At 45.1% G+C, this 24913-nt stretch overlaps 3 protein-coding genes and 1 pseudogene across 3 annotated transcripts; 1 reads left to right on the forward strand and 3 right to left on the reverse strand.

The window, feature by feature from the left end:
* Positions 1 to 7775: 7775 nt before the first annotated feature.
* Positions 7776 to 10923, forward strand: LOC100834463 (serine/arginine repetitive matrix protein 1). Its single transcript, XM_010242405.3, has 2 exons — positions 7776 to 8602; positions 8701 to 10923. Exons 1-2 carry the CDS (start codon positions 8365 to 8367, stop codon positions 10470 to 10472), a joined length of 2010 nt encoding a protein of 669 aa, XP_010240707.2. The 5' UTR covers positions 7776 to 8364; the 3' UTR covers positions 10473 to 10923.
* A 2565-nt stretch (positions 10924 to 13488) lies between these two features.
* LOC100834767 lies at positions 13489 to 14376 on the reverse strand (annotated as a pseudogene).
* A 1151-nt stretch (positions 14377 to 15527) lies between these two features.
* LOC100845759 (glyoxylate/hydroxypyruvate reductase HPR3) lies at positions 15528 to 18201 on the reverse strand. Its single transcript, XM_003580681.3, has 2 exons — positions 17639 to 18201; positions 15528 to 16354 (listed from the first exon to the last, which is right to left on the reverse strand). The coding sequence occupies exons 1-2, from the start codon at positions 18092 to 18094 to the stop codon at positions 15815 to 15817; spliced, it is 996 nt and encodes a 331-aa protein (XP_003580729.1). The 5' UTR covers positions 18095 to 18201; the 3' UTR covers positions 15528 to 15814.
* A 1967-nt stretch (positions 18202 to 20168) lies between these two features.
* Positions 20169 to 23823, reverse strand: LOC100821269 (arginase 1, mitochondrial). Its single transcript, XM_003580686.4, has 6 exons — positions 23413 to 23823; positions 22178 to 22337; positions 21956 to 22089; positions 21513 to 21722; positions 20926 to 21036; positions 20169 to 20590 (listed from the first exon to the last, which is right to left on the reverse strand). Exons 1-6 carry the CDS (start codon positions 23563 to 23565, stop codon positions 20330 to 20332), a joined length of 1029 nt encoding a protein of 342 aa, XP_003580734.1. The 5' UTR covers positions 23566 to 23823; the 3' UTR covers positions 20169 to 20329.
* Positions 23824 to 24913: the final 1090 nt, after the last annotated feature.

The following is a 24913-nucleotide window of genomic DNA, read 5'->3' on the forward strand; positions in this document are numbered from 1 at the left end:
GGAACACTCCCCAAAAACCTTATCGACTATCTCCTGAGGAGAATCTTGAAGGTCGGGATTTTGGGGGCCTGCTCTCCAGGCGAGCTGTGCACGTAGCCGGCAAGATGGGTAATTTTGAGGAAATGACGTACCGACGACGTACGCCGGTTTTTTCTCAAAAAACCGTACGCCGGTACCATCACCATCAACTGTAATTTAATAGATAGTAATAGATTTATGAGTGAACGTAATCGCTCTTGAATGAAAGAAATATGATTATTCTACAAATGTCGTCGACCTCTGTAAGCAATATGAATTAGCTATCATGCCGTGTACTACCTAGTTGTCATGTTGTTTGGCTTCAGTCACTCATGTCATGTACAACCTAGTTACCATGTTGTTTGATCCTAATTGACATGTTGGATACAAACTAGTTGACATGTTGTTTTCTAACACTATTGCAATTGCCATAATTTTTCTCTCTAATCACTGGTTTATTTTGATCGTAGTCGGCATCTTCTGTACTGTCTGGTTGCCCTCTTTTTACATTACTCAATAGCCATAATTTTTATCCCCGTGACTAGATTATTCATTTATTTGATCTAAGTGTTATACTGTTTTTTTTTACTGGCGTGATTGAGGCTGCAGGCTAGACAGTGAAGGCTGGTGCACTGGCCGGGCCACGCTGAAGTGTTGCAGGCGTTGGCGCGCCGCTCGCTAGCCATACGGAGCGTCGCCGCCCCCTAGTCAACTTTGTATAGAATAAGGATAAGTGTGAGATTTATCTTTTACAAAAATTAAAAGGCATGAAAATACAGAAATATATTTCCATGCGCCTATGCATAAATGGAAACCATTAATTTTGGTACGTCGTGTAGTGAGAGACCAGCCAATTCCAGCTAAAAAAATCAGCGAGGATTATCTTATTTAAGGATATCCATTATTTAATTAATATAATTAATAATTCCTGCCAAAAATCATTACGGAGATAGACGTGTGTGCCTCGATCTCCCTCTAGGCCTCTATATAAACACCAGCAACAGGAGCTAGCGTCAACAGAAGATCAGACAAAAGAAGTAGACAAAAGATCAGTTGCGAGCTTATATATCTTGTCATGGCGCTTAGCAAGAGAAATGCAACCATTATGTGCCTGGTAGCCCTCATGGTGGTCATGGCCACTGTCCAGCAGTCCTGTGATGCAGAATTAGGTTAGTTACATTTCCAACATGTTCTTCCAGAAATATTGTTTGCGTGTACTACGACATCTCAAGTTATGTAAATGATCTAAGATATAAACTTTTTTTGTTCTTCCAGAAATGTCTAACCAGTAAAGGACCGATAAGGCAAGAAAGTAAAGCAGAGTCCGGGCCTTCCGAGGAGGAAACAGACTGCACGTCCTTCGCTGATCCGAGGCCCATTCGCGTCGGCAAGGACACATGGGCCGACAGCCGCTCAGGTGAGAAACACAAATCGCTTTGCACCGCCGGCGCCGGCACACACAAGCCGAATCGAAATTATCCATGTGCCTGAGTGCCTCCCTCTGCACATGATGAGCAGTCGTGGGCACTAACTCCGTAGTAAATGCACGCACACAACACAGGTAAACGAATGAATGCATTGCCGCCTCCCTGCCTGCGCCCTGTTGGCTGCAGCAGTGTATATGCCCACATTAAACATTCTGTCGTTTGCTCTCGCATTGGCAATACAGTGGAGTATACCCTGGTACGATCGGCTCAAAATAAAAATCCAGTACGTACCGCAGCCCTGGTACGAGAGAAGCGATCCGCCTCGTATTTCAGAAAGGGATTCGCAAAAGAATCATATTTCAGAAACATTCGTAAAGGAAATCATCGGTCCTGGGCAGTTTGGAAAGGAGAGAACGCAATTACGTACTAATTAATGATTAAATTCACAGGCACGAAAATGTAGTTACCCGGCCGCCTTTCACAGTATGCTCCCTCTTGTCTTCGAAACCTGTACGTAGACGGTACTAGTACTCCGAATATGGTCGACCTGGCAGCCCACGGGACACGGGACATGGCTACATGCACGCATGGTCGAAGATTCGATCGACCGAGTGACGAGGTAGGTTTGATCATGTACTGCTACACGCGTCGGATCCGAGTTTGCTTCTTGGGTTAATTCCGATCGACGGCTGTGGCACGAGGTTTGAATTCGTATTGGCATGCAATTAAATCATCGAGATCGATCGGTCCGTACGCGAGGCTGTGTTAATTTCTCCTCCGTTGTTTCCGCTTCCTTGTCGGCTGGCTGGGCGTCCCACACAACGTACACGTTGCCTTTACTCCTTTACTCCTCCAATCTATCCACTGTGCCTGCATTCCTGTGGTCTCCTGACCTGACCGGCCAAGCTAGCTATGGCCGTTGGTTCCTTGATTCATTCACCTTGCTGTACATCGATCGATCACCCGCGCGCATGTGCATGCAGCTATATATATATCCGCGGTGGAGCTCCACGTACAAATATATACCGTGACATGCATGCGCCGAATCAAGTTGACATCGGCTCGTGTTCGTGTATATATACGCAGAGCACGCACCGCCGCCTGCTGGTATTATATCGTCTCTGTCTACGTGCCAAAACAATACCCGGAAGGTACATGAAGCCGTACGTGTACACAAATGAGGAAATGCATCAATGCATGGAGTACTATATATTTCGACTATATATTTGAAAAATGGAGAAAAAAAACGAGTGGCTGTGTAACGAGGCGCGCGCGCGGAGTATACATGATAGATGCATGTGTGCATCTAATGGCTTGCTAGCGTTGCTGTCAGCTGGCCTGAACGATCGAGGCTGTCAAGGACTCAATTGGTCGACATGCATGGGGGAGGCCGGCAACGTATATATTTGAATCGAGTTGAACTGGTCGTTGCGTTCGATCTTTGCCCGGCACACACAGTCACACACACGTGATTCAGCCAAGTGGATCTTCATACGGACACAAGTGCCGTACGTGCGCATGCAGGTCGCTCACTACCTGCGCGTATAGTACCTATTGGTGGGTAGGAATATGCCTTTGAGTTTCTCATCCGTTATTTTCGCCTATCGTCCAGACATGGGAGCATGCATGCATGCAACATTGCCCTCGTGTCAGTGTGCATGCTGCCGGGACGCGGTATTTACTCCTCGGCCGATCTATAACACTTGCATATGTGGTCCTTGCGTCTTCTTCCTACAGACAGCTGCTCCTGGCTTTTTATACAACTGCTAGCTCTATAAATGCTAGCATCTCCTGGTCCTGGGAGGAGCAGGTCCATATGTATGCAACTACCATCTGTTTTAAAATTTTCACTCTCGTCTCGTTCCGTACGTTCCGCTCGCCGGCCAATTCATTCACCTTGCTGTACACGTATAGTAGTAGACTGCATCATGCCATCATTTCACTAGCTACGACATGCATGCAGGCATATATAGGGCCTACGTACAACCGCTGTGGCCTACGCGAAATCAACATACGGAAAGCACATATATTTTTATTTTTGTAAATTTCCCCTTTTGGTGACATCGGCTCGTTCTTCAACATATGGAAAGCACATAATTAACGACTATAGTGGTGGAGAGGTGCGGTGGATCCATCTTCTCTCTTTTTTGTACGTAATTTCTACACAATCTTATGTTTAGATCGACCGGATGGTTCTAACTTCTTAGTGATTGCTTTGAAATATTTATTTCACGGTCGAGAAAATGATTAACGAAACCGAACTGGAACCTTCAACACGTGATGGCCTCCTTTCTCCCCCCTTCTTATTTGCTGTCACGAGTGCAAACGTTCTGAAACTCACGAGACTAGCTATACGTACGTACGGTTGCTGTCAGTGTCATGGTGCCATGTCATATTGTCCAGGACACGCGCGAAAAAGTAGGAGAGCAAGTTAGCCTGGAAAGGAAAGGGCTCAATCGTTCAATTAGCTCCTCGGAATATAAAGGCACAAGGAACGCAGCAGGCACGTCGTTTTCCTAGCTGGCCAGCTTTGTCTCGCTACACACCTTATGCATGCATGCATGCACGGGTAAGTAGGCCAGTCGGCGTGGGACGTACTCCATCGATTAGTCTGTCACGAGATCGGTCGAGATCGGACGTCGCGCTCTCGGCCGGCCGGGCGGTATTTTAAAATTCAAATCGAAGATGGTGCTCCACACTTAATTAGTACTCCGTACCAGTACTCCTTTACATGCATGCATGCACATACCACCAATTAAGCTAGCGCGCCTGATGCACATGCATGCACGTACGTATAGTATGCCTGAATGCACGCGATGATCCATTACCTCGATTAGGAACTTTTCTCTTCTTGACACCCTAGACTCACCTTGAATCAACACATTTGAAGTCTAAATCCCAATTCGTTCGAAACATTTGGATCGTGACATGTTAGCAATAACCCATAAATAATGTCCATCTGCAAAGTTTATTACTCCCTCACTACGAAAATAAGTGACGTGAATCTGTATAAAAATTTATACAAATCCAAGTCACTTATTTTGAACAGAGAGGGAGTATTTATAAATATTTTTAACGTACTCTTTTCTTTTCATAATTTTTGTTTCAAATTTGATAAAAATGGACTATGAAACGGAAAGATTACATACTTTTATTTCACGTGGTACGTACTGTATATTCTCCAGTAGCTGTGAGAGCAACCAAGAGCTAGCTAGCCGGACAGGGCAAATTGCATGGCGCGCTTGTCGTATAGTCAGAGAGAGAGAGACACTGCTTAGTGGGGCTGCGTGCCAATACTGGAAGTCTGGAACCGTTGCTGCATTCTGTTTCTGCCACGTACTCTCCTGATCTTTACTCACTTTTTTTCGTGCTCCGAGACGCTCTCCGATCCCTTTCTTTCTTTCTTTCTTTCTTTCTTTCTTTCCCTTTCTCTGGCGCGCACTCTCTCGCTTTATCGTTTTCTCTAGCTAGCCCTCTCTGCCTGGCAAGCAAGCCAGCGTCGTACGTACGAGCTGTCATATGCATGCATGGCACGAAATGGCCAAATGGGATGGAGGCCACAGAAAGCAGAAAAGGCAGAGAGCAAGTTAGCTCAGAACGGAAGGCCTAGTCACGTAGCTATCTCTCACGGTACACTAGCGAGCTAATTCTCGGACTCGTCTATCACCAGTCGCGGTCGATCCGCAGTCATTCTCTTCTCCTGTCCACGTCTTTACTTTACACGCTAGCTATATATATAGCTGCTCGATCCACGTACTCCAGGTTTCTTTTGTTGCTTTCGGTCATATCCTTGACTTTCTTTCAAGATTTCAAATTTCGAATATCAACGAAAGAGAACCATGTGCAGATCATGCATCGATCATGCTTTGCATGGAGCTAGCTACAAGCATATACGCATGCACGTACGAGCGTAGCAGTACCACACAACTGACATGCATCCACGCATTAATTTGGATAGATATTACTACTGTTCTGATCGATTAAATTGATTGCTGGCCGGTAGATCACGCGCACGTACCGCCCGTGAGTGTGTGATGACGCCCAGAGCTATATGGTCCTCTACTGTGTCCTCTGCAGACTGCCTGGAATAGCTAACACAGCTTCGAAATACTGCCTCCTCTGTTTCACCGTAACAGAGCAAATGGTCTCCTCCGTCTTGGGAGAATCCGTCTGGTAAGTTTTTAAATAAAAAATAAAAGTTATACAATAAATAGAGTATGGAGTAACCTTCAGCCTCTGGGTCATCCCTACAAGAAAACACTTCAGCCTCTGCGTACAAGGCGTACGTATATGTACCCAGAAAGCAACCAAAGTCTTATTACAACATGAGAAATAAATAAAAAGAACTCTATGACTATGGAGGACCTTCCAAAGACTAGACCACCGCCCATGAGAAAATATTGCTCCCTGACCACTGCTTCAGCCGGTTCATATGCTAGTACCGACAAATTCCGATCCTATGGATTCGGATGTGTAGACCAAGTATGGAACCGGTGTATGTACAAGAGCACATAATTAACCTGCATAGAAAGAAGTTGATTAAATCAGATCAAATCATTTTCGCATAGCCAAAGTGTGCGAACATAATGCTCCACACCAACGAGAAGCGATGCCCTCAATCATTTCGCACAATATTTTGGTTCATAGAGAAAAAACAATTTTTTTGGTAAAAAAAGGAAGAAGTGTAAATTACTGTCGTACTTCTTACTTGTTACGTCCATAATCCACTAGTAATTAAGTCTAGCCGGTGGATTGATGAAATCCTGTGGTCTCCCCACGCGCGTACGGACGAATAATGAATAAAACTAATTAAGCGGGCGATGGATACGCCAAAATCCTAACGCATGTGCGGATGGATCCACTGGCTAGCTGCATCTCAGCAATTTTCAAACCCGTGCATGGACTCGAATTCAAATCCTCCCTAACGTATACCTGCCATATGCATACATACAAAAGTAATCTAGCTCTAGCTGCTGCCCGATCGATCGAGAGCGGCCGGATATATACAGATCTAACTAATCTGCCTGCATTGAATAATAATCTACGGCCAGAACGTACTACAGCACACGGTGCCAGTACTAGTCTGATTAATTAACTATACAGTTCAGTGTCACTGTCTCAGTCAGCTTGTTTCAAAAACAGAGCCAAAGCGGTAGCTGCAGGGCGTAACTTGCCCATGTCCGTTTAAGTTTTTCCAAGGAAACTAAACTGGTTTCATTTCGTTTTTGTGAAAAAATCTTACTACTACTTAATTTGGTTGTAAAAAGAAAGAAAGATAAGACTAGTATGAGAAGGATAAGGGAAGAAGACGTGGGACAGTCCAGTGGGGGTGGTCACGGCGGCAGCATGCAGCTATTTTACTGGGGGGCTGTGGGTGCATATGTCAGGAAGATTCGGACAGTGCATCAATTTCAGTGCAGCCAATGGGGCCTCAAAACGTCATCATGCGTGATTCCTTATCCGCTTGGTAATAACCCAGTGAGTAAATTACTGGCGTCTCCGTGGTAATTAAACGTCCTGTCGCCGTGCATATGCTCGCATTCGCAGGCATCTCGCATGGGGATTAGTAATTACCACGATAATTAACTAAAGTAAGAGGGAGTGTGTTAATCTAAGCTACTCCAGCTTTCTTAATTTCTAGGATGAGTGGACAGCATCATGCGGTCCATGTACGTACGTGATCGAGCCCCATTTCTTTTGGTTTGCTCTTTGGAATCATAGTACGTACATACTTGTGTCCGTCGTGCCGTCATCTTCCCTCCCCCTTTCTCTGTCTCACACACACAAAAGTTAGAAATGCCTTGAAAAAAGGGAGAAGAAAGAGCTGGAACTTGGAAATGCGAATGCGGTACCTCCGTCCTCTCCTTTGCGCCCCGCAAAGCGAGAAAGGTCCCACCCAGATAATGAAACAAACTTTGGGTATCATCATGTATCCCTTTCCGTCTCCCCACTGGATGCTGCTAGCAACTTTCATTCTCCGCATGGATGCATGAATAACAATAGCAATGCACTAAACCACGACAACTATTTAAAAACAGAGTGAGTACGTGCGTGCTCCTTTCAAATCCTAATGACGAAGCATGTATATATGTATATGTACGTACATACATCCGTATATACCTGTGCTAAACTAGTTAATTTTTGTAGCACGTACGCACGTAGTGTTGGATGAGAAGATGCAGAAATCAATTGAGAAGGTCGTCAGCGAGCAAGGGTTAGTTAGACTGAAGCACATTAAAGAAACATAATACGGGGCCCGCGATGTGACGGTGAGGGGTAGCAGGATCCGGTTTTGAAAACAAAATTTTAAAGTAATGCAGCAGCCCAGGCCCAGCGACGGACCGCCCAGCATAGGTGCATGGGGAGCTCCGAAAGACTGAAAGAAAGAGATGTGTTGTAGTAGTAGCAGGAACTAGGAATCAGCCTGCATGATAACAACTTTCCCCTGTTTACATTGTCTACAGCAGCGATCGCTCTCACAGTCGCAGTACTGCAAATGCACAATCTCCCTCGATTTTTTCTCTCTCTGTGTAGCCTACCACCTTGCTGGCTGCTACCTGCTGCTTGTTGTTCTGCTCTGAATTCTGAATCCTGAATTCTGAAACGAAACTAATTTCCTCTCCCGGCCGGCGGCCCGCTCGCTGCTTATTCCGGCAGAACGGCCTCGATCCCTCTTCCTCCTCTCCTACACTACCATTACTGCCTGAGACCCTGCTCTGCTCCTTCCTGCTGCCAGCCTTCGCTCACTCTCACCTATCTATAGCTTAACTACTCCACCTGACACTCTCCTTCCTTCCTCTGTCTCTCACTCAAACTTCAAACTCTCACTCTCTTCCTTCTCCCAGCTTGCAACAGCTCGTTGCGTCGATCAGCTCAATCTCTCTCCCTCCATAATCCATCCATTAGAGCAGACATTCAGATGAAGAAGCAACACTGGTATTCGCGCAGCCGCTCCGTGCCGGCCTCGCCGAGGAGGGGCCTCCCGGCCGACGCCATGGCCAACCCGGGCTGCATGTCCATGGTGCACTACCTCATCTTCGCCCCCGGCGCCGGCTGCGTCGGCCGCCCCCCTTCTTCCGACGCCGCCGCCACCGCCACCGTCAACAATTCTCACCACGCCATCGTTTCTCCTCCCACTGCCACCCCTTGCACCAAAGGTAACTAATAATTGACTGACTACCCCACGGCCGGTAATTGCGATTGCTGGAACCCGTGAATGGAGAAGATTTGGTTGAGTTGGAATGTGCAATTGCAGGGGGGTTGGAGGCGCCGAGGAACAGCCTGGAGCTGGAGGCCGACGAGCTTCGGGACATCCAGATCGGCGTGCAGATCGAGCCGGCGTTCGACGCGCTGGCGGGGAGCAGCAGGAGGAGGAGCACCAGCAGCTGCAGGGCCACGGCGCCGTCCTCAGAAGCCGAAACGCCGCGGACGCCGAGCCTCGTGGCGCGGCTCATGGGCATCGACGGCCTCCCGGACTCGCCCTCGCCGTCGCCGGGTCTCAAGCAGCCGCGACCGTCCATCGTGAAAGAGAAGAAGAAGCGCGTCATCCCGGAGTCCATGAACAAGCAGGAGCAGCCGCCGTCGAACTCGAACAGGCAGCCGCTGCGCAGCCTGAGCTGCAATGTCGGCGCCGGCGACGCGCGGTCACGGTCGCTGCCGGACACGCCGCGGGCGTCCACGTCATCGGCGGTGCACAGAGCGGCGGCGTGGGAGGAGGACACGGTGTTGGTGGACCGGCCGAGGCTGTCGCTGCAGGTGCTCAAGGAGAGCGTGCTGGACAGGGCGGCGCAGTACATGTCCATGCCCAACTCGCCCACCAAGAAGAAGAAGAAGGACGAAAGCCGGCGGCGGGACGCCAAGGAGCACGCGCGCGAGATCGTGAGGCAGGCCAAGGAGACCGTCATCACCAACCGCAGCAAGACCGGCTCCAAGCTCAAGCCCACGAGCGCCGGCAGCGACAAGGAGAACACGGCTCCATATGTTGCCGTTGAAGACAAGATGGTCGTGGCTGTACAACTGCAAGTCCAAGCAGGGGCGCCGGCGCCGGCATCGGCACCGAGAGCGCTTGCCGATCAGCAGCAGCAGCCACACGCCCCGAGGCTCCCACCGCCTCCATCACTGCGAGCGAAGCCGTCGCGGCCGCCGCCTCCGCCGCCGCCACCGGATCACCCAACACCCATTAGAGCGGTTGCGCCGGCGCCGCTTTCGCCGCAGGCCGTCAAGTGCAAGAGACCACCGGACGGGTGCGAGCGGTTCGCGACGCGGACGATCAGGAAGCCCGGCGCCGGCGCAGCAGCAGCTGCAGCCACAATCCACCAGGCGGCACCACAAGCATCATCTTCCGCCGCGGCCCCATTAACGCCGGCAAGCTCCTCAATCGGCCAACATCGCACCGCCCAATCCGCAGCGTCGTCATCCAGGAGAGGGGTGCCGCTGCCGCAGGAGGAAGACGACCCCGAGTACAGCTACCTGCGGTGCGTGCTAGAACGCGGCGGGTTCATGCGGACGCCGCCGCCAAACCGGCCATTCAAGGGCCACTCCGTCTCGTCCCCAATCGACCCGCTCGTGTTCCACCTCCTGGAGCTCGACCTCCCCATGGATGACGAAGACTCCGACAACTACCACCGGCTCGGCCCGCTCCGGCACCGGTGGAACCGGAAGCTGCTCTTCCACCTCGCCCAGGAGATCCTCGCCGACATCCTCCTCGCCTCGACGCCATTGTTGATCCTGCAGCAGCAGCAGCAGCAGCACGGGCCGGCGCTGCTGGGGAAGGTGTGGAGGAAAGTGAAGGCGTTCCCGGCGGCGGACTGCAGGGTGGTGGGCGACATCGACGCGCTCGTGGCGGGCGACCTGGCGGCGGCGAGCGTGCGCGGGCTGGCGAGGCACCCGGCCGTGGCGGAGGAGGCCGCCGACGTGGCGGACGACGTGGCCGAGCGCCTCCTCGACGCGCTCCTCGCCGAATCTCTCCCGTCGTCACCCTTGGTCGCCTTCACGTGCACCCAGGTGTCAGCTACTGAGCTCGCCTAGCGAAAGCTAGCCGTTGCAGTCAGGTGACGCGGGGGTGACGTCACCCGATCCCCCACGGAAACAGCGGGGGCGCTGACACCCATGCCTCCTCCTCCGCCAGCTTGTCAGTCTCTCTGAGAAATATTAACCGCTGTCAGATGTAGATCGGCGTCCTGTTCAACGGCCGAGATGACGACGGCTGGCAGGGTGCTTTGAAATGCGTGCCGCGCAGTCACGGTCAATCTCAACAGGACTCTCAAATGGCTTCGTGCCTGCGGTTCGTTTTACTGCTACTCCTGGTAGTGAAGCTAAAGTGTACTACTCAAAACACTTTCTCTCTATTTTCTATCTTCCTTTTAGATTTTGGGGGTTTGTGCGTATATATACGATGGATATGATCGGTCCGTCTCAGCTCAGCTTGTAATCTTGATCAACACTGGAGAAAATATATATTGGTTTCGTCTTTATTTTATTAATGTATGTTATTTGCAAGGGTATTGAAAAAAAAAAGGAGGGGGTACATGTCGACATAATCACTGCATCCCTGCATGCAATTTGGGTTTTGAATGTAGATCTCGATGGATGGCCAGTGTTGGACATCATAATGTGCAAGCAGCAGTGTGTGGTGGTACCTCATGGATGGATGCCTGGATGGTAGGGACAATTGATGCAGAGAGGTGGTAGAGATCAAGACACTGTCAACATTAGCACTAGTATTAAACAGTAATCGCAGCAGTGTTCTTAACTATCCCATCTGTACCAGCATCCTTTTTATATATTACACACGCACAGAGAGAGAGAAAGATGCAAGGTGGTACTCCAGGAGCATCTTTGTGGGGAAATGGAAATGGCGATGGATTCAAGGACGACTGTGAAAAGCAGAGATGATTTTCTTGTTTAGTTGCTGACGCTGAATCATTTGTACTTTTCCATGGAATGTCTTTTCCCTGATTTGGGTGTACGTACCTTGTGTAATTTAGCTAGGGAATTGAGGCAACTGTCTAAATCGCTTCAAATTAACTGTTTCTTCCTGTCATACATAGTACACTGCAGATTTGTTGTTTTGCGTCTCTTTTAACGTTTGCCGCAGCCGGTTCACAACCTATCTAGCTAGCTACATCTAGGCATTTTATTATATTTCAGTTTCAAATACATTAATTAGGTGATTAGGACAAAGGATACCATTTTGAATTTCTGCACATAAGTGCATATAATATACTCCAAATTTCCTCCGGTGAACAAAGCGGAAAGAGAATTAGAGTGGGAAACAAATAGGGAAAAATTCAAAAGGGGGATTGACCCTGGTCTCTGCATCAATCAAGAGCCTTGTTTCTAGGGGTGGAAAATGGATATGCTAATTAACTGCTCCTCCGTTCCATAATTCTTGTTTCAAATTTGCCCAAAAATGGATGTATCTATTCTTAAAAAGTGTCTAGATACATGTAATATTTCGACAAGAATTATGGAACGGAGGGAGTACTTCGTAAAATCATTATCCAAATCTTTGGCATCTAAATAGTGTGAACCGTTTACACAAACTTGTATGGCTTATTCTTTAAAGTTTAAAATTTTATAAGCTCAGGCGCCAAACTGTACCTGGAGAACAATTTTGCTAGTATATAACTTCACTGTTACAAATAAACTAGTCGTAGAATGATAATCAATTTGGTCCCATTTCTGTCAGTAAACTTAGCTCTTTTTTACGAAGTCAGTAAATTTAGCTAGTGTTGAACAACCTAGCTAGCTCCAGGCATTTCCCACGAGGTTTTCTGTTAAAAAGAACTAGCTTGTTAATGGCCCCACGACCACAAGCTTACTTGTATTATGGGCCTCTCCTTGAGCTACTAATATTTCTACCGGATTTGCGAGGGCTCAGTCGCCTGAGAAAACTAATTTCTCAGTCGACGGCCGAAACTAACATGCTATAAGTACGATAATAACTGAAATGAAACAGTAACATGTAGTTGGCATTGTGGTGTGTGAATGTTCCCTCTGCTGTAGAGGTCCCATGTTTGAATTCCATCCCGTCCAATTTTTTGTTTCCTTTTTATTTTTGGTTTATAATTTATATCTCGTTTCGTTTTTGTTTTTAAATTTTTATTCCTCTTAATTTTTTGTTTTAAACTTTATATATGTGCACTAGCGTAAAATAGCAATATAATATAATTTGTACATTTATTTTACTTTCTTGTGTCCCGATTTCTTTTCGACGAGTTGCATATTCCGAAAACCATAACGTCAAAAATATTATATGTGTGAGTGTAATTATATAGGTTGCACATTTTGAAAGCCTTTCGCACATTTTGTCTTTTTTCTTATTCTATATTTTTTTTCTCTCTCTTGATTTTCCTTGTTTCCATTTTTTTTATTTGTGACAAGAGCGAGCAGCTACGGTAAATTTGAGAACAAAATTTCAGAACAAGTCGCTAGTTGTTCATGACATTTAATCGGCATGTATTTTTCTAAATGAAAGTTTAGATATCGGTGTCTATTTAGCCATTGGATGTGACCCACAGATTTTATGTTGGTCCGGGTGCGACCGGAATATTGCAACTGTAATTTTTCAGTCATACCAATTGCAACTGTAATTTTCCTTATTTCAAGAATTGCACCAAGATTACAACCGTAATTTTCCTAGTTGCAAGTTGGTTTTCAACCGTAATTTTTCAGTCGTACCAAACTTGCAACTTTAATTTTTGAGGCACGGCGGTTGCAATTATAAATTTTTCAACACCTGTAACTTTTGGTCCCTACTATAATTTTCTCTATTGCATGGGAATTTCAATCATAATTTTAAAATTGCACAATGTTTGTATGATTATCTCAGATGGAAATTTTAAAGTTTTTGTTTCGGATTATCTCGGTTGCATGGGAAGTTTAAAGTCGGGTGAAACAACTCACAAACTCAAAAAAAAGAAGGAAAAAGAGCAGCCTGTAGAATAGAAATAGCTAGCTAGCTAGTAGTACTCGACTGAGAAACTGTCGCGTGAGCGCTAGCCACTCCCTATTTCTACACATCTGGTGCAATTCTCTTCCCTAAAAACTAATAATTCCTGGTTCACTTCTGGAGATCTAGTATGACTGGAACGATGCATAGTTCATCAGTGTAATATTTTCTGAGACAACAAAGAATTCCCAAATTAGAATGCAAGTGGTTCACTGGTAGCAACGGCATTGGAAATGGGCACTAATTATCATTCTAGCTCCAGTAAATTTGAGTGACCTATTTGGAATTCAATCTACTAGGGAACCAGGACGCACTGGAGTGAGCAGTGGCTGACCGGAGAAGAAGGCTTCAATGTTGGTGATGGTGTGTGTGCATAGGTCTGACCCGAACTCCTCCGTGAACACCACCACGGCGCCACGTGAGGCATCAGAACCACATTGTCCATGGAGAACTGCTCTGCCGGTATCTTGGGCTCGTTCCCAAAAGGTCTGCTCATGCGATCCACCCCTCCTTGAGTGCCAACACAAGTTCCGCCTCATCGACGTTTGCTCCTCACCGATGTTGATGATCACACCATCTTTTCCAAGGGCCTCCAGCACATCCTTGTTCACGACGTGCCCTGTCGCCTTGTTTAGCGCACAAGCGACACGAGCACATTGGATTCATCAGCAAGGTCATGGACAATTGAGAAGTACTTGTAAGAGACTGAATCCTTGGGTCTTCTCGAGTGGTAGTAGATTATGCAGCCAAAAGCTACAAGCCTCTTAGCAATCCGCGAGCCAATGTTCCCCAAGCCGATGATACCAACACACTTGCCACCAAGCTGAGACCACCAAAGTAACAACAATAATTTTATTTCATTGCTTCACTCAAGGCAAGAGAAGGAGAAACATGTATCTGTGACAAAATCAACACTAAAAGAATGATAAGAATAAAGTGTTTATATAATTCATTCGCTGACAGTGCTCCACTCAACATTCCTATAGTTGTATGATGCAGAACTACAGTTGTTAATTAAACCTGGACATGCTTTGTCCCTTCCCTGGTTCCTTCTCTCTACAGGTAAATCACCCACGAATTCCATCCAGAGTGCTTATAAGGCATAATTAAAGAAAAGTTTAAGCAAGACCGACGATGATGATAGTGCAACTCAAGGTGTACATGAAGTGAACTGATTACAAATTCAGTTAGAAGCTGCTCGGTTTAAAATATTTAACTGCCTTCATTGGCATGTTATACAGTTATGGATTGGTAATGAAGTGTTACAGATGTACAGAATTGCATGATATGATAGGTATTGTAAATATAGGCAGTTTGGGTTTGTGATACTGTGTCCTTCCTTATAAATTGACAATGTAACTGTGATCTGAGGGCAGTAACCATGAAAATCTATCTTGAACCCCTATTTGAGCTTCCAATGGTGTGTTTAAGCTCAAAATCATAGCTGTTCTTACTAATTTAAGTCCCATGTTCAGATATGAAGAGTAGAAAGTAAGGGGCAAATAGTGTAGGAAATATGAATGGCACACCTAAACTCCATGAAGAACAAGCTCTGTTCCTCATCAAGCAATTGACAATTGCATAAAAGATCTTGTTAAAAAAGATGTCCACTTCAGATATTTTATTGAATGAGTTAACAAAATTGTACATGAACCAGTCAATTTTTTTCTATACCTAGGATGATGGATGGCCGCCGAATTATCACAAGTCAAATTCCTCAAATTTTGATCAAGTTTATAGAAAATCTGTCAACATCTATAACTCTAAATTAGTTATATTAAATTCGTCATAATATATATTTTAGTAATATACTTATTTGATATTGTAGATATCAGTAGATTTTTATATAAATTTGTAGAAGGTTAACTTAGGTCAAAGCTAAAAACAACTTGCATTTAGAAATAGAGGTAGTTGTATACGATCCTATCACACAAATATCCACCACCCTTGCATGGTTAGAACCAAATCATGTTGATTAGCACACAATATTGATTAGCTATACGGATAGTGAATCATATTTGCCCTCCCCCTCCAAATACGAGGATCCCCGAGCAAGATATGAAGGATCCCTAGGAATAGAAAATGGGATGGAAAATCTATTAGAGACAATTTTTGTGGTGTATTGCACAAAGATAGAAATGAGGAATGAGATAGGAAACCTCTTGGAGATGTTTAATATATTTTCACACATATCGACAGATGTGGTTGACACTTTACCTGATATCTCACAACTGATATAACTTGAACATAGAAATAACCAATACTTAGTAGCTGGAAGGGGAAAGAATGTGTATACAGGTATTCGATCCCTTGATGTTATTCTGTTTGCAAACCAGATAGACTAAGAAGATGTCGATGAACTAATAACACTGGCTATCATTCTAGCTCCGGTATATCTGAATGACCTGACTGGAATTCAATCCACTATGGAATCATCATGCACTGGAGTGAGCAGTGGCTGACCGGAGAAGAAGGCTTCAAGGTTGCTGATGGTGTGAGCGCAAAGGTCCGACCTGGACTGCGCCGTAAAAACCGCCACATGATTTGTCAGAACCACATTATCCATGGAGAACAGCTCTCCCGGCACCCTGGGTTCGTTCTCGAAGACATCAAGGCCCGCGCCTGCGATCTTTCCATCCTTGAGCGCCACCACCAGTTCTGCCTCGTCAACGTTTGCTCCTCTGCCGATGTTGATGATCACACCGTCTTTTCCGAGGGCCTCCAACACATCCTTGTTCACGATGTGTCGAGTCCACTTGTTCAGCGCACAGGCGACGATGAGCACGTCGGATTTGGCAGCAAGATCATGGACATTTGGGAAGTATTTATAAGAGACTACTGAATCCTTGGGTCTTCTCGAATTGTAGTAGATGACGCAGCCGAAAGCTTCAAGCCTCTTTGCAATCCGTGAGCCGATGTTCCCCAAGCCAATGATGCCAACACGCTTGCCGCCAAGCTGAGACCACCAAAATAACACCAAATTTTTTATTCTGCTTGCAGTACGAAAGAAGAAGAAGAAAGTACGAAAGAAGAAGAAAGTGCCGTAACTAAACATGAGGTCAATCATTGAATGACCAGAATATAAACAAGTGCACAAATTCTGGATGCAATCACTCAAACATATTGAAGATACAATACATAACTTTTTTACTCAATAAGGTTAATCAAACGTCCAACAATAGAACCGAGAATTTGTTACATACAGAAGTGTGCAATCTTGGATGCATGCCAGGGTGGATGTGCCGGTTAGTTCCATGCCTGTATACATTATGAGTTTTTGCAATTCATTCTCCACTCGATATTCTTGTAAGACGCATGTAAAATTATATTTGCTAACTAAACCAGGAGAAATTTTTCCGAGATCCCTGACCCTTCCTCTATTTGCAGGTTAAATGATGGTACTGTCTCCGTCTTTTATAATCATTCGATTCAGGATCCACGAAAAGTGCACTTGCAGACAGTAACTTTGCTAGAAGCTGTTCAGTTCAGAAAGTTAAACTGCCGGCATTGACATGTTGGTCTACCCGTCTATGAGATGATGACATGGTATAGATTTATGAAAGTGCATGAAGCGATGGAGTTTGGTTGTTAGGTAATGGAAATATTAGCATGTTAACAGGACAGATAACTGTTGGGTTCATGATATTATATTATCCTTCACAAAGTGAAAAATGGAACTTGATCTGAGAGGAGTAACCACATCCTGAACCCCTAATTTAATTTGTGAATGGTCTGTTCAAGATCAAAATACATGTATTAGAATCTACTGAAATAATTACATATTCAGATAAGATTTTCCCTTTTATATATTTAACGAGATAGCTGGATACAGTTTGGACAATGTGGAGGCTTTGAAGCCCCAACTCATGGGGAGTCCAGTATGGCAGCTGATTTATCTGATCAGCTAATCTTACATTAGAGCTTACTTAAATCAGCGTGCCTATATGTACCTGTTCTTCCCATATATCAATTTATCCAACAATAAATGGATCAAGAACAGTAATACTGTTTCTAAATTCCTCCCAAATCATATTCCAATTAAGATAGTGTACCAAACACACTAAAAGTTCTAATCTGAAATTGAATGAGAAGTCATGCACATGATCATCTACTTTGACAGTGAAACATATTCTGCAACTCAACACTCAAGGCATGCCCAAGCTCGAACACCATCAAATTAAGTTGCTCTGTTGCAGCAATTTAGCAAGCAAACAACAGGCTAGGAAGTCGAGAACCGGACCTTGGATCCGAGAGGATAGTCACCCTGCACCGGCCAGGAACCACTCCGGACGTACCGCTCCGCCGCCGACACGCGGCGGAGCACGTCGATGAGCAAGCCTACGGCGTGGTCGGCGACGTCGGTGGAGTAGACCTCCCCGGAGTTGGCGACGGAGACGCCGCGGCGCGCGCACTCGGCGAGGTCGATGTGGTCGACGCCGGCACCCGTGCTGAAGATGCAGCGCAGGGAGGGGACGGTGTCGAGGAAGGAGGCGTCGGCGCGTATAGAGCCGCCGCCCACGACGATTGCGGCGCGCGGGGGCTCCGGCGCGGCCGCGGCCGCGGCGAGGAAAGCCGCGAGGGGTTCTCCGGACGCGTGGAAGTCGAGGACATGGAAGCGCTCGCGCAGCGCGGTGGCGAAGGACGAGTCCAACCGGCGAAGGAGGAGGATAGTCGGCTTGCCGCCGGCGGACGCCATAGTGGAGAACTGAAAAGTTTCCTCCTTCCCGGGCGCTCGGTGTGTTCAGTGTTTTCCAATACGCAAGTAGTGTCGTTTGTCTGTCCAATGTCGGACAGTAACAGAAAGAGGCTGACTAGTAAAACATCTCTACCGCGTAGTCTATACGAGTTGTCGCATACGTATTGGACGATGCGAGAGCAAAATAGTCCTCCAACAGTTTGTCACCATAGTCGTAGACTCGTACTCATTATCGACGATGTCTACACAAGACAGTCCAGCCATGAGGTCCACATTGTAGCTTTAGTTATCAAGACAGAAAAAGGAAAATGAAACTTATAATGAGCGAACGTTCCCTCTTTAGTTTCCCGGAGTGAACGATCGGCTGGCCTTCCGATTAAAAAGTTTGTGTATGAGATCGCACCATGTGTCTTCTGGATTGCAACTTTAATTCTGTGAGGTGACAACTTTAGTTCTGTAGGTGGCAACTTTTGTTTCTACGGATGTCTAACTTTATCACCTCATGCTAGAAGGTCATGGAGCTAGACAATGGTTCAGGTATAACTGGTTTTGTATAAGTGGGTTTTACTTTCGGACTTGTTTGGTTCAGGTTAAAATGGGTTAATTGTCGAACAGTTCGGTTTGGGTTAGGTTCACGCTAGAAACAGGTTGGGCTAGTTCAGTTCGGGCTGGAACAGTTTACTTCAAAACCAAAGAAGCCCATGGGTTAATAACCGGTCATGTTGTTGGCTGATGGAGGAGTCACGTTGAGGATGGAGAGCATGATGTGCTCGAGCTCGACCTTCACGGCGAGGAGCGGCTGCTGTGCCGCCTTGGGACAGCCCCGCCGCGGCTGCGCCTAGGCACGCTTGAGCGCCACCACGAGCGCGCTTGACACCAGAGGCGTGGCCGCTCCGCCCGCCGCCGCCGAGGCAGAGAGCTCGAGCGCGACGGCCGACGAAGAAGTAGAGCTCGAGCGCGCGGCAGTGGAGCGGGTGCGCGCCAGGACCCCCGGCGTTGGCCGTCGCGCACCAGCAGCCGCGGCCCGCTCGCAGGTCTGGCGGAGAATCAAGCCGAATCAGGGGATCGTATGGCCTCTCTCTGCCTCCTTCGGGATCTGATTGAACAAAGAGTCAAAAGCAATCTGAATTCACCTTTGGGTTGGAAACAGGTTGAACCGTGGTTTCAAAATGGTTCTAAATTGCACCTTTAGATTGAGTTTGGTTGAATTCACACGCAGTCTAGATCAGTTCGGGACTCAGAAGATAATCAGTGGGTCAGTTTGAGTTTGGGTGCGGGGAGAGAAGTCGCATGGTTTGGTTTAGTTATGGGTCAGTTCCTGAACAGCAAACGTTTAGTTCCGTGTGGTGTCAACTTTAGTTCTGCGGAGGTGACAATTTTAGTCCATGAAGATGTCAACTTTAATTCTATGAGCATGTCAACTTTGTCCCGTCATGCCGGAAGGTTAGAAAACGAATGTTCACTCTCCACGTTCCTCATTCTGAAAATCAAAGGAAAATAGACGTGCTACTAGAAAAACTGGAAGATTTTAAAAGAGATCTTTATAAATTGGTGGCGTATCTTGTGAAATCTTCATTCAGTGCAAACCGTGCAAACTTCATAAAACCATGTAGTATAAAAGTTTCAGAAAAATCCTAAAAAAATAATATATGTTGGAAGTGTGATGCTTTACAACAACAACAATAACAACTAAGCCTTTTGTCCCAAGCAAGTGTGATGCTTTACAAGCGTGAAATTTTGTAAATAGAAAATCAACTTTACACATATATAAAACATCACTTCTCTAACATATGTAAACAAAATTGAGAAATTTTTGAACTTTTTTGACCTGCACAATTGCACCGTAGATGTGGTTTTCACTAGATTTTATGGTGAACTTCACAATCTCTGCCTGGTCTCTCACAAAAGGAGAAACTTTCCCTGCTATCAAGTCAATGCCTCATGACATAATTACGCTGCCTTTGCTTGTTAACACAATTTTTAGACTGCTGTGATTATATTGATGTGTCAACATGTCTCTCAGGAAAAGAAAGAAAAACAACTGTTACTACTGCACTTTCATCAAGAGCCGTCAGAGCATAAAGCCAAATGAAGGCAAGTTCTGAAACTTTTGCAACAAGATCTTATTATTCAAAGAGGTTAGTCAGATATACAATGTGGCCCAGATGATATATTAGGAACCAAGATGAACAACCAACGAGCCTGAAAATTCTATTGCTGCTTGACTCCCTCTGCTCACTTGGAGATCTTGGCAGTGAGCTCCCGAACCAGCTTTGCGGCGACCATGGCTGTCATACCATCCACCGTGTCACGTTGTGGGTTGAACTCCACCACATCTGCGGCAACGACATCACCTTGCAGATTCTGGAGGATGTTGAGCACATCGCGGAACGAGAGGCCTCCAGGTTCAATGTGAGAGACGCCAGGAGCGAATGCTGGGTCGAGGCAGTCCACATCGACAGAGATATACACTCCCTTTACACCTTCCCCAAGTTTCTGACAGGATAAAAATAAAGAAACAAGGTTGGTTGCAAGTTCAGATCATTTTGGGCATAAAACAATCTGCAAACTGAAGAAATTCCAGGAAAAATGGTGTAATAATGTACCATTCCTTGTTCGGTCTATTCTATTAAGAAAAATTGCGACTAACATACTTCCTCCGTCCAACAAAGGATGTCTCAACTTTGACTAAATTTGAATGCATCTATACACTAAGTCATGTCTAGATACATCCAAATTTTGACAAACTTGAGACATCTTTTGTTGGACGGAGGGAGTAGATCATTTTGAGCCAAGCTAAGCAAAGAATCGTCTATGTAAGATCGAGTTACCAGATTCTCAAGCTTCTCCCGATCTCTGGAGAAGGTACGCATCTCATACTGTTCTACACCAAATCTTTTTCCTTGTTCGCGTCCCTCTTTGGTAATTGATCTAAGTCCAACCTGAAAATCCATCAAAATCAAGGTAAAGACACAGAAGCAGGATAGAAGCAAGCAGGTTTTTACACGAGGGACGGGTGACTGGTGAGCAACAAAATGTTTGTCCAGGGCATCTCAGTAATCCTTAACTCACTGATGGACACAGAAAAAAAGTGTGTTTAATATTCCCAATGTGGTAAAAGCTTCATGATATCCTGTAGCCACTACTATTCTTTAAAGAAAAATACATGTAGCCACTACTATTCTTTACAGAAAAATACATGTAGCCACTACTCGAACAGTTGAACATTAATATCACCAATAGACTCTTTCATCCTCGATAAAATGTTTTACATAGAATAGATTACACAAGATTATGTTTATATATAATACTTATTGTAAACTTGGGTAGAAAAATTAAAAGGATAGATAACTTCGGTCAGTAGTACCCCATGGTTCATCTGTTGTGCAGAAAACAGACATGATAATAATACAATTACCTGCAGAAGTCTCCTAGCATGACCTCCTTCCATTATTCTTGCAAATGAAGAAGCATGTGAGTAAGGGTTGTCTTCAAAACAATCATAGATATCTGGATGTGCGTCAAGATGAAGAATGTCAACAGGTCCACCAAGCATTTCAGACACGGCCCTAACAACTGGATAAGATATTGAGTGATCGCCTCCTAATACCAATGGCCGAAGAGGATCCTATACAATGGTGTTCCAAAGTTGTTAAATATGCGTAAATATTATTCTTTTTTTAATAGCTTCAACAGATTTTCAGCTTTGTTATAGCAAATCTGTGCCTGACTTACATAAATAAATTATCACAAACTTTACCATATTCTAAAAGAAAAGCCTAATGGTATTGACTACAGTACAGAAATTTGATAGATCCTGAACTAAGATTCTGAATCAATCATCGTGCGCAATATACTTACTTCCTCCATCACTGTTTTGACAGACTCGCTGATTACATGCATCAATCTGTCATCTCCAACACCACAGTCACGAATCTCTTGTATGGGGACATCACCAACATCAGTTAGCACTCTTGGATCATCTAATTCTTTGCCTGTGTAGCACGAAAAACATGAATATTTATAAATGTTTCATGAATACAAGGAAGTAGCTATTAACCATTTTCATAATGTTAAGCTCACCTTCTTCCGTGCTAGAGTTGGTGCTTCCGCACCAAATCGCTTCCCTTATGCGGGGCGGAGCAAATGCAGGACCCTGCAGGAACGAGGAGTTGTGCCCAAGGGGTACTCCTAAGAGGGACGCGGAAGCTTTCACATCACCCATAGAACGCAGCAACTCTCCCTGCACCCGAGCATAAGTAAAGCAGGAATTATGGAATTGTCATAGGTGTCACAAAATCAAAAGCAATGTCATATCATAAAAATAACATGTAGTCATCTAATCAGAAATTAATCATTGTTTCACTTAGATCAGCTAACAGAGCATGCTAAATTGTTACTATCAAATGAATTTTGGGTTATTGTCACTATCTAAGAGCCTTGGGTACTATAAATTTGAACAAATCAAGCATTCCGTAAACGAAGACGAAAGTTTCTCTCTGAATATAACCTTTTGCCTGCTCCCTTCCTTCAGGTGTAGCATGGTACACTGTATATAATATACTAGCTGCTTCAAAGAAGGAACACCATTATAAATTATCTACGGGTTAGATTCCAGCTGAAGAGAAAGCCCATGTGCATGTTCTCAGCTTTGACCGTATCTTACTCCCAGTCTCCATATAAAGGTTGTGTTTAGTCCTTGAAAGATTCGATTGTAACATACGGAGTAAGCACAAACAATTCTCGAGGAGGCGAGAACACTTTAACACAGTGTAGCATAAAGATCTTGTTCCTTGATGCTGAGATCAGGTGCTACCGTCCAATCCATAAGTATATTTTCAAACTTCACAGGAACTTCTTTATTTATTTAATGTTTTCTTTAAATGCATCCCGAGTGGTAAATTTCACTGGAACTTTAAGTGTAAGCATCTGTTGCTGACAATTTACTAATGGCAGGCAGTATAAAATTGCAGCGTATCAATCGCAAGGAGAAACTTTGAAGGATTTATTACTAAAAAATTAGGGTGGCTTTAACTCTTGAGTAAAGTATATTACAAATCACATGCTCTCAGAATATAAGGGCCGGTAATCCCATCAGGTAATGGGAAACGTAGTAAAATAATTCTAAGAGAATGAAACGCAGACGAATTGATTTGATCGGCTGACACTGACGTTGATTCTCCACCCCGAAAAAAGACACTTGTCTAGTTCGCATCTCGCCAGTCAGTGGGATGCATGGGATGAAATATACATCGAAAATCTATTCAACGGCATGGTGGAGGCGGCAGATAAAAGAAGGGAGGGGAGGGGAGGATGACCTTGAGCCTGGCGCGCTCGCGGATGAGGGTGAGGGAGGCGTCGATGACGCGGCTCTGCCCGCGCTCCAGTGCCTCCGTCGAGATCCCGGCCGCGCCCAGCCGCTGGATCCACTTGGCAGCGCCCGCCGCCGCCGCCGCCGCCGCCGCGCCCATCGGTGACGAATCGAGGATGAGTGTGATGAGAAGGGAAGCAAGCGAGCGGAATGGCCTCTGGCCTGTGGTGTGCGGGTTGGGGGGATGCCGGGATGGTCGGATGGAGGAAGAGACGTGACGTAACTCCGTTCCGTTCCCGGCCGTGCCGTCTCGTGCTATAAATTTTCTTTCCAAGCAAGAAGGATGGAGCAATCTTCCAAAAAAAAAAAGGATGGAGCATGAAATCTGCAAGAATTCAATACTCTCCGTTCCGTTCCGTTCCCGGCCCGTTTCGTGGTATTACAATGCTTTCAATTTATACCTCAATTATAATTGCGTGGAGATTTTTTTTTAATGTTTTGAAAGGCGTGGAGAATATATTGGCTGAGATTATTTGGAGTGGAAACTATTCCCAGATTCTTTTTCTAGTTCTTTTGGTTTTTTTAGTTAGTGCTTACTTGATTTGTGTGCCTGGTGGTCCAAGGACTATCGCACTACCCCTTGCTCTGAATTAGTGATTGGATAAATATCGTGGTCCTACGATTTTAAATATAAGATTTTTTTAACTTTATCGTAAACAGAACTTCTTAAAAGTTGATTGAGTTTATAAAATTTTTTTGTCAGCATTTGTAATTCTAAATTAGTTTTATTAAATCCGTCATGATATATATCTTTAGAGTATATCTCGTGGATAGTGAAACTTAAAGAAGTTTGACAATATGACAAAACTATAACATCTTATACTCCCTCCGTTTCATAATATGAGACGTCCACACATTTTGAGGTCCAATTCTGACCATCAACTAGACTAAAAATATGAATTATGTGTTAGAAAAATTATACCATTAGATTCATATCTGAATGAAGTTTCCAACGGTATAATTTCTGTAATACATAATTCACATTTTGTTGGTCTAATAGATAGTCACAGCAAAATCTTAAAATACATGCGTCTATTATATTGTGAAACATGTAGCATAGACAAGTTTCTCAAAATCATATACCATACATCAAAGCTTAAGTAATCATTGTATGTTTACCTTTATTTCAATGTTGGCATTCTATTGGGCGAGGTAAGTTGGAGAAGACACACATCCTGCCCTCCAAGGGACACAAGACGGGAAAATTTTAATTTCATGTCAAAACATAATATTATTCCCCTTGTTGTGTAGATGCTTAAAATGAGACGTCTGCCCTTATAAAGTCTACACACCTAGGAGATTTCATCTGAATAGAAACCTTAGATGATCTTTGAGCAAATTGGTTATGAAGGAATGAAAAGACAATTTCGGCCCTTGCTCTGAATTTCATACTTTAAGAAAGAGAGGTTTCCAAAGAACGGAAATTTCACGAAATGAAAACAAATGTC

This window comes from Brachypodium distachyon, chromosome 5, assembly GCF_000005505.3.
Source record: "Brachypodium distachyon strain Bd21 chromosome 5, Brachypodium_distachyon_v3.0, whole genome shotgun sequence".
Taxonomy (NCBI): domain Eukaryota; kingdom Viridiplantae; phylum Streptophyta; class Magnoliopsida; order Poales; family Poaceae; genus Brachypodium; species Brachypodium distachyon.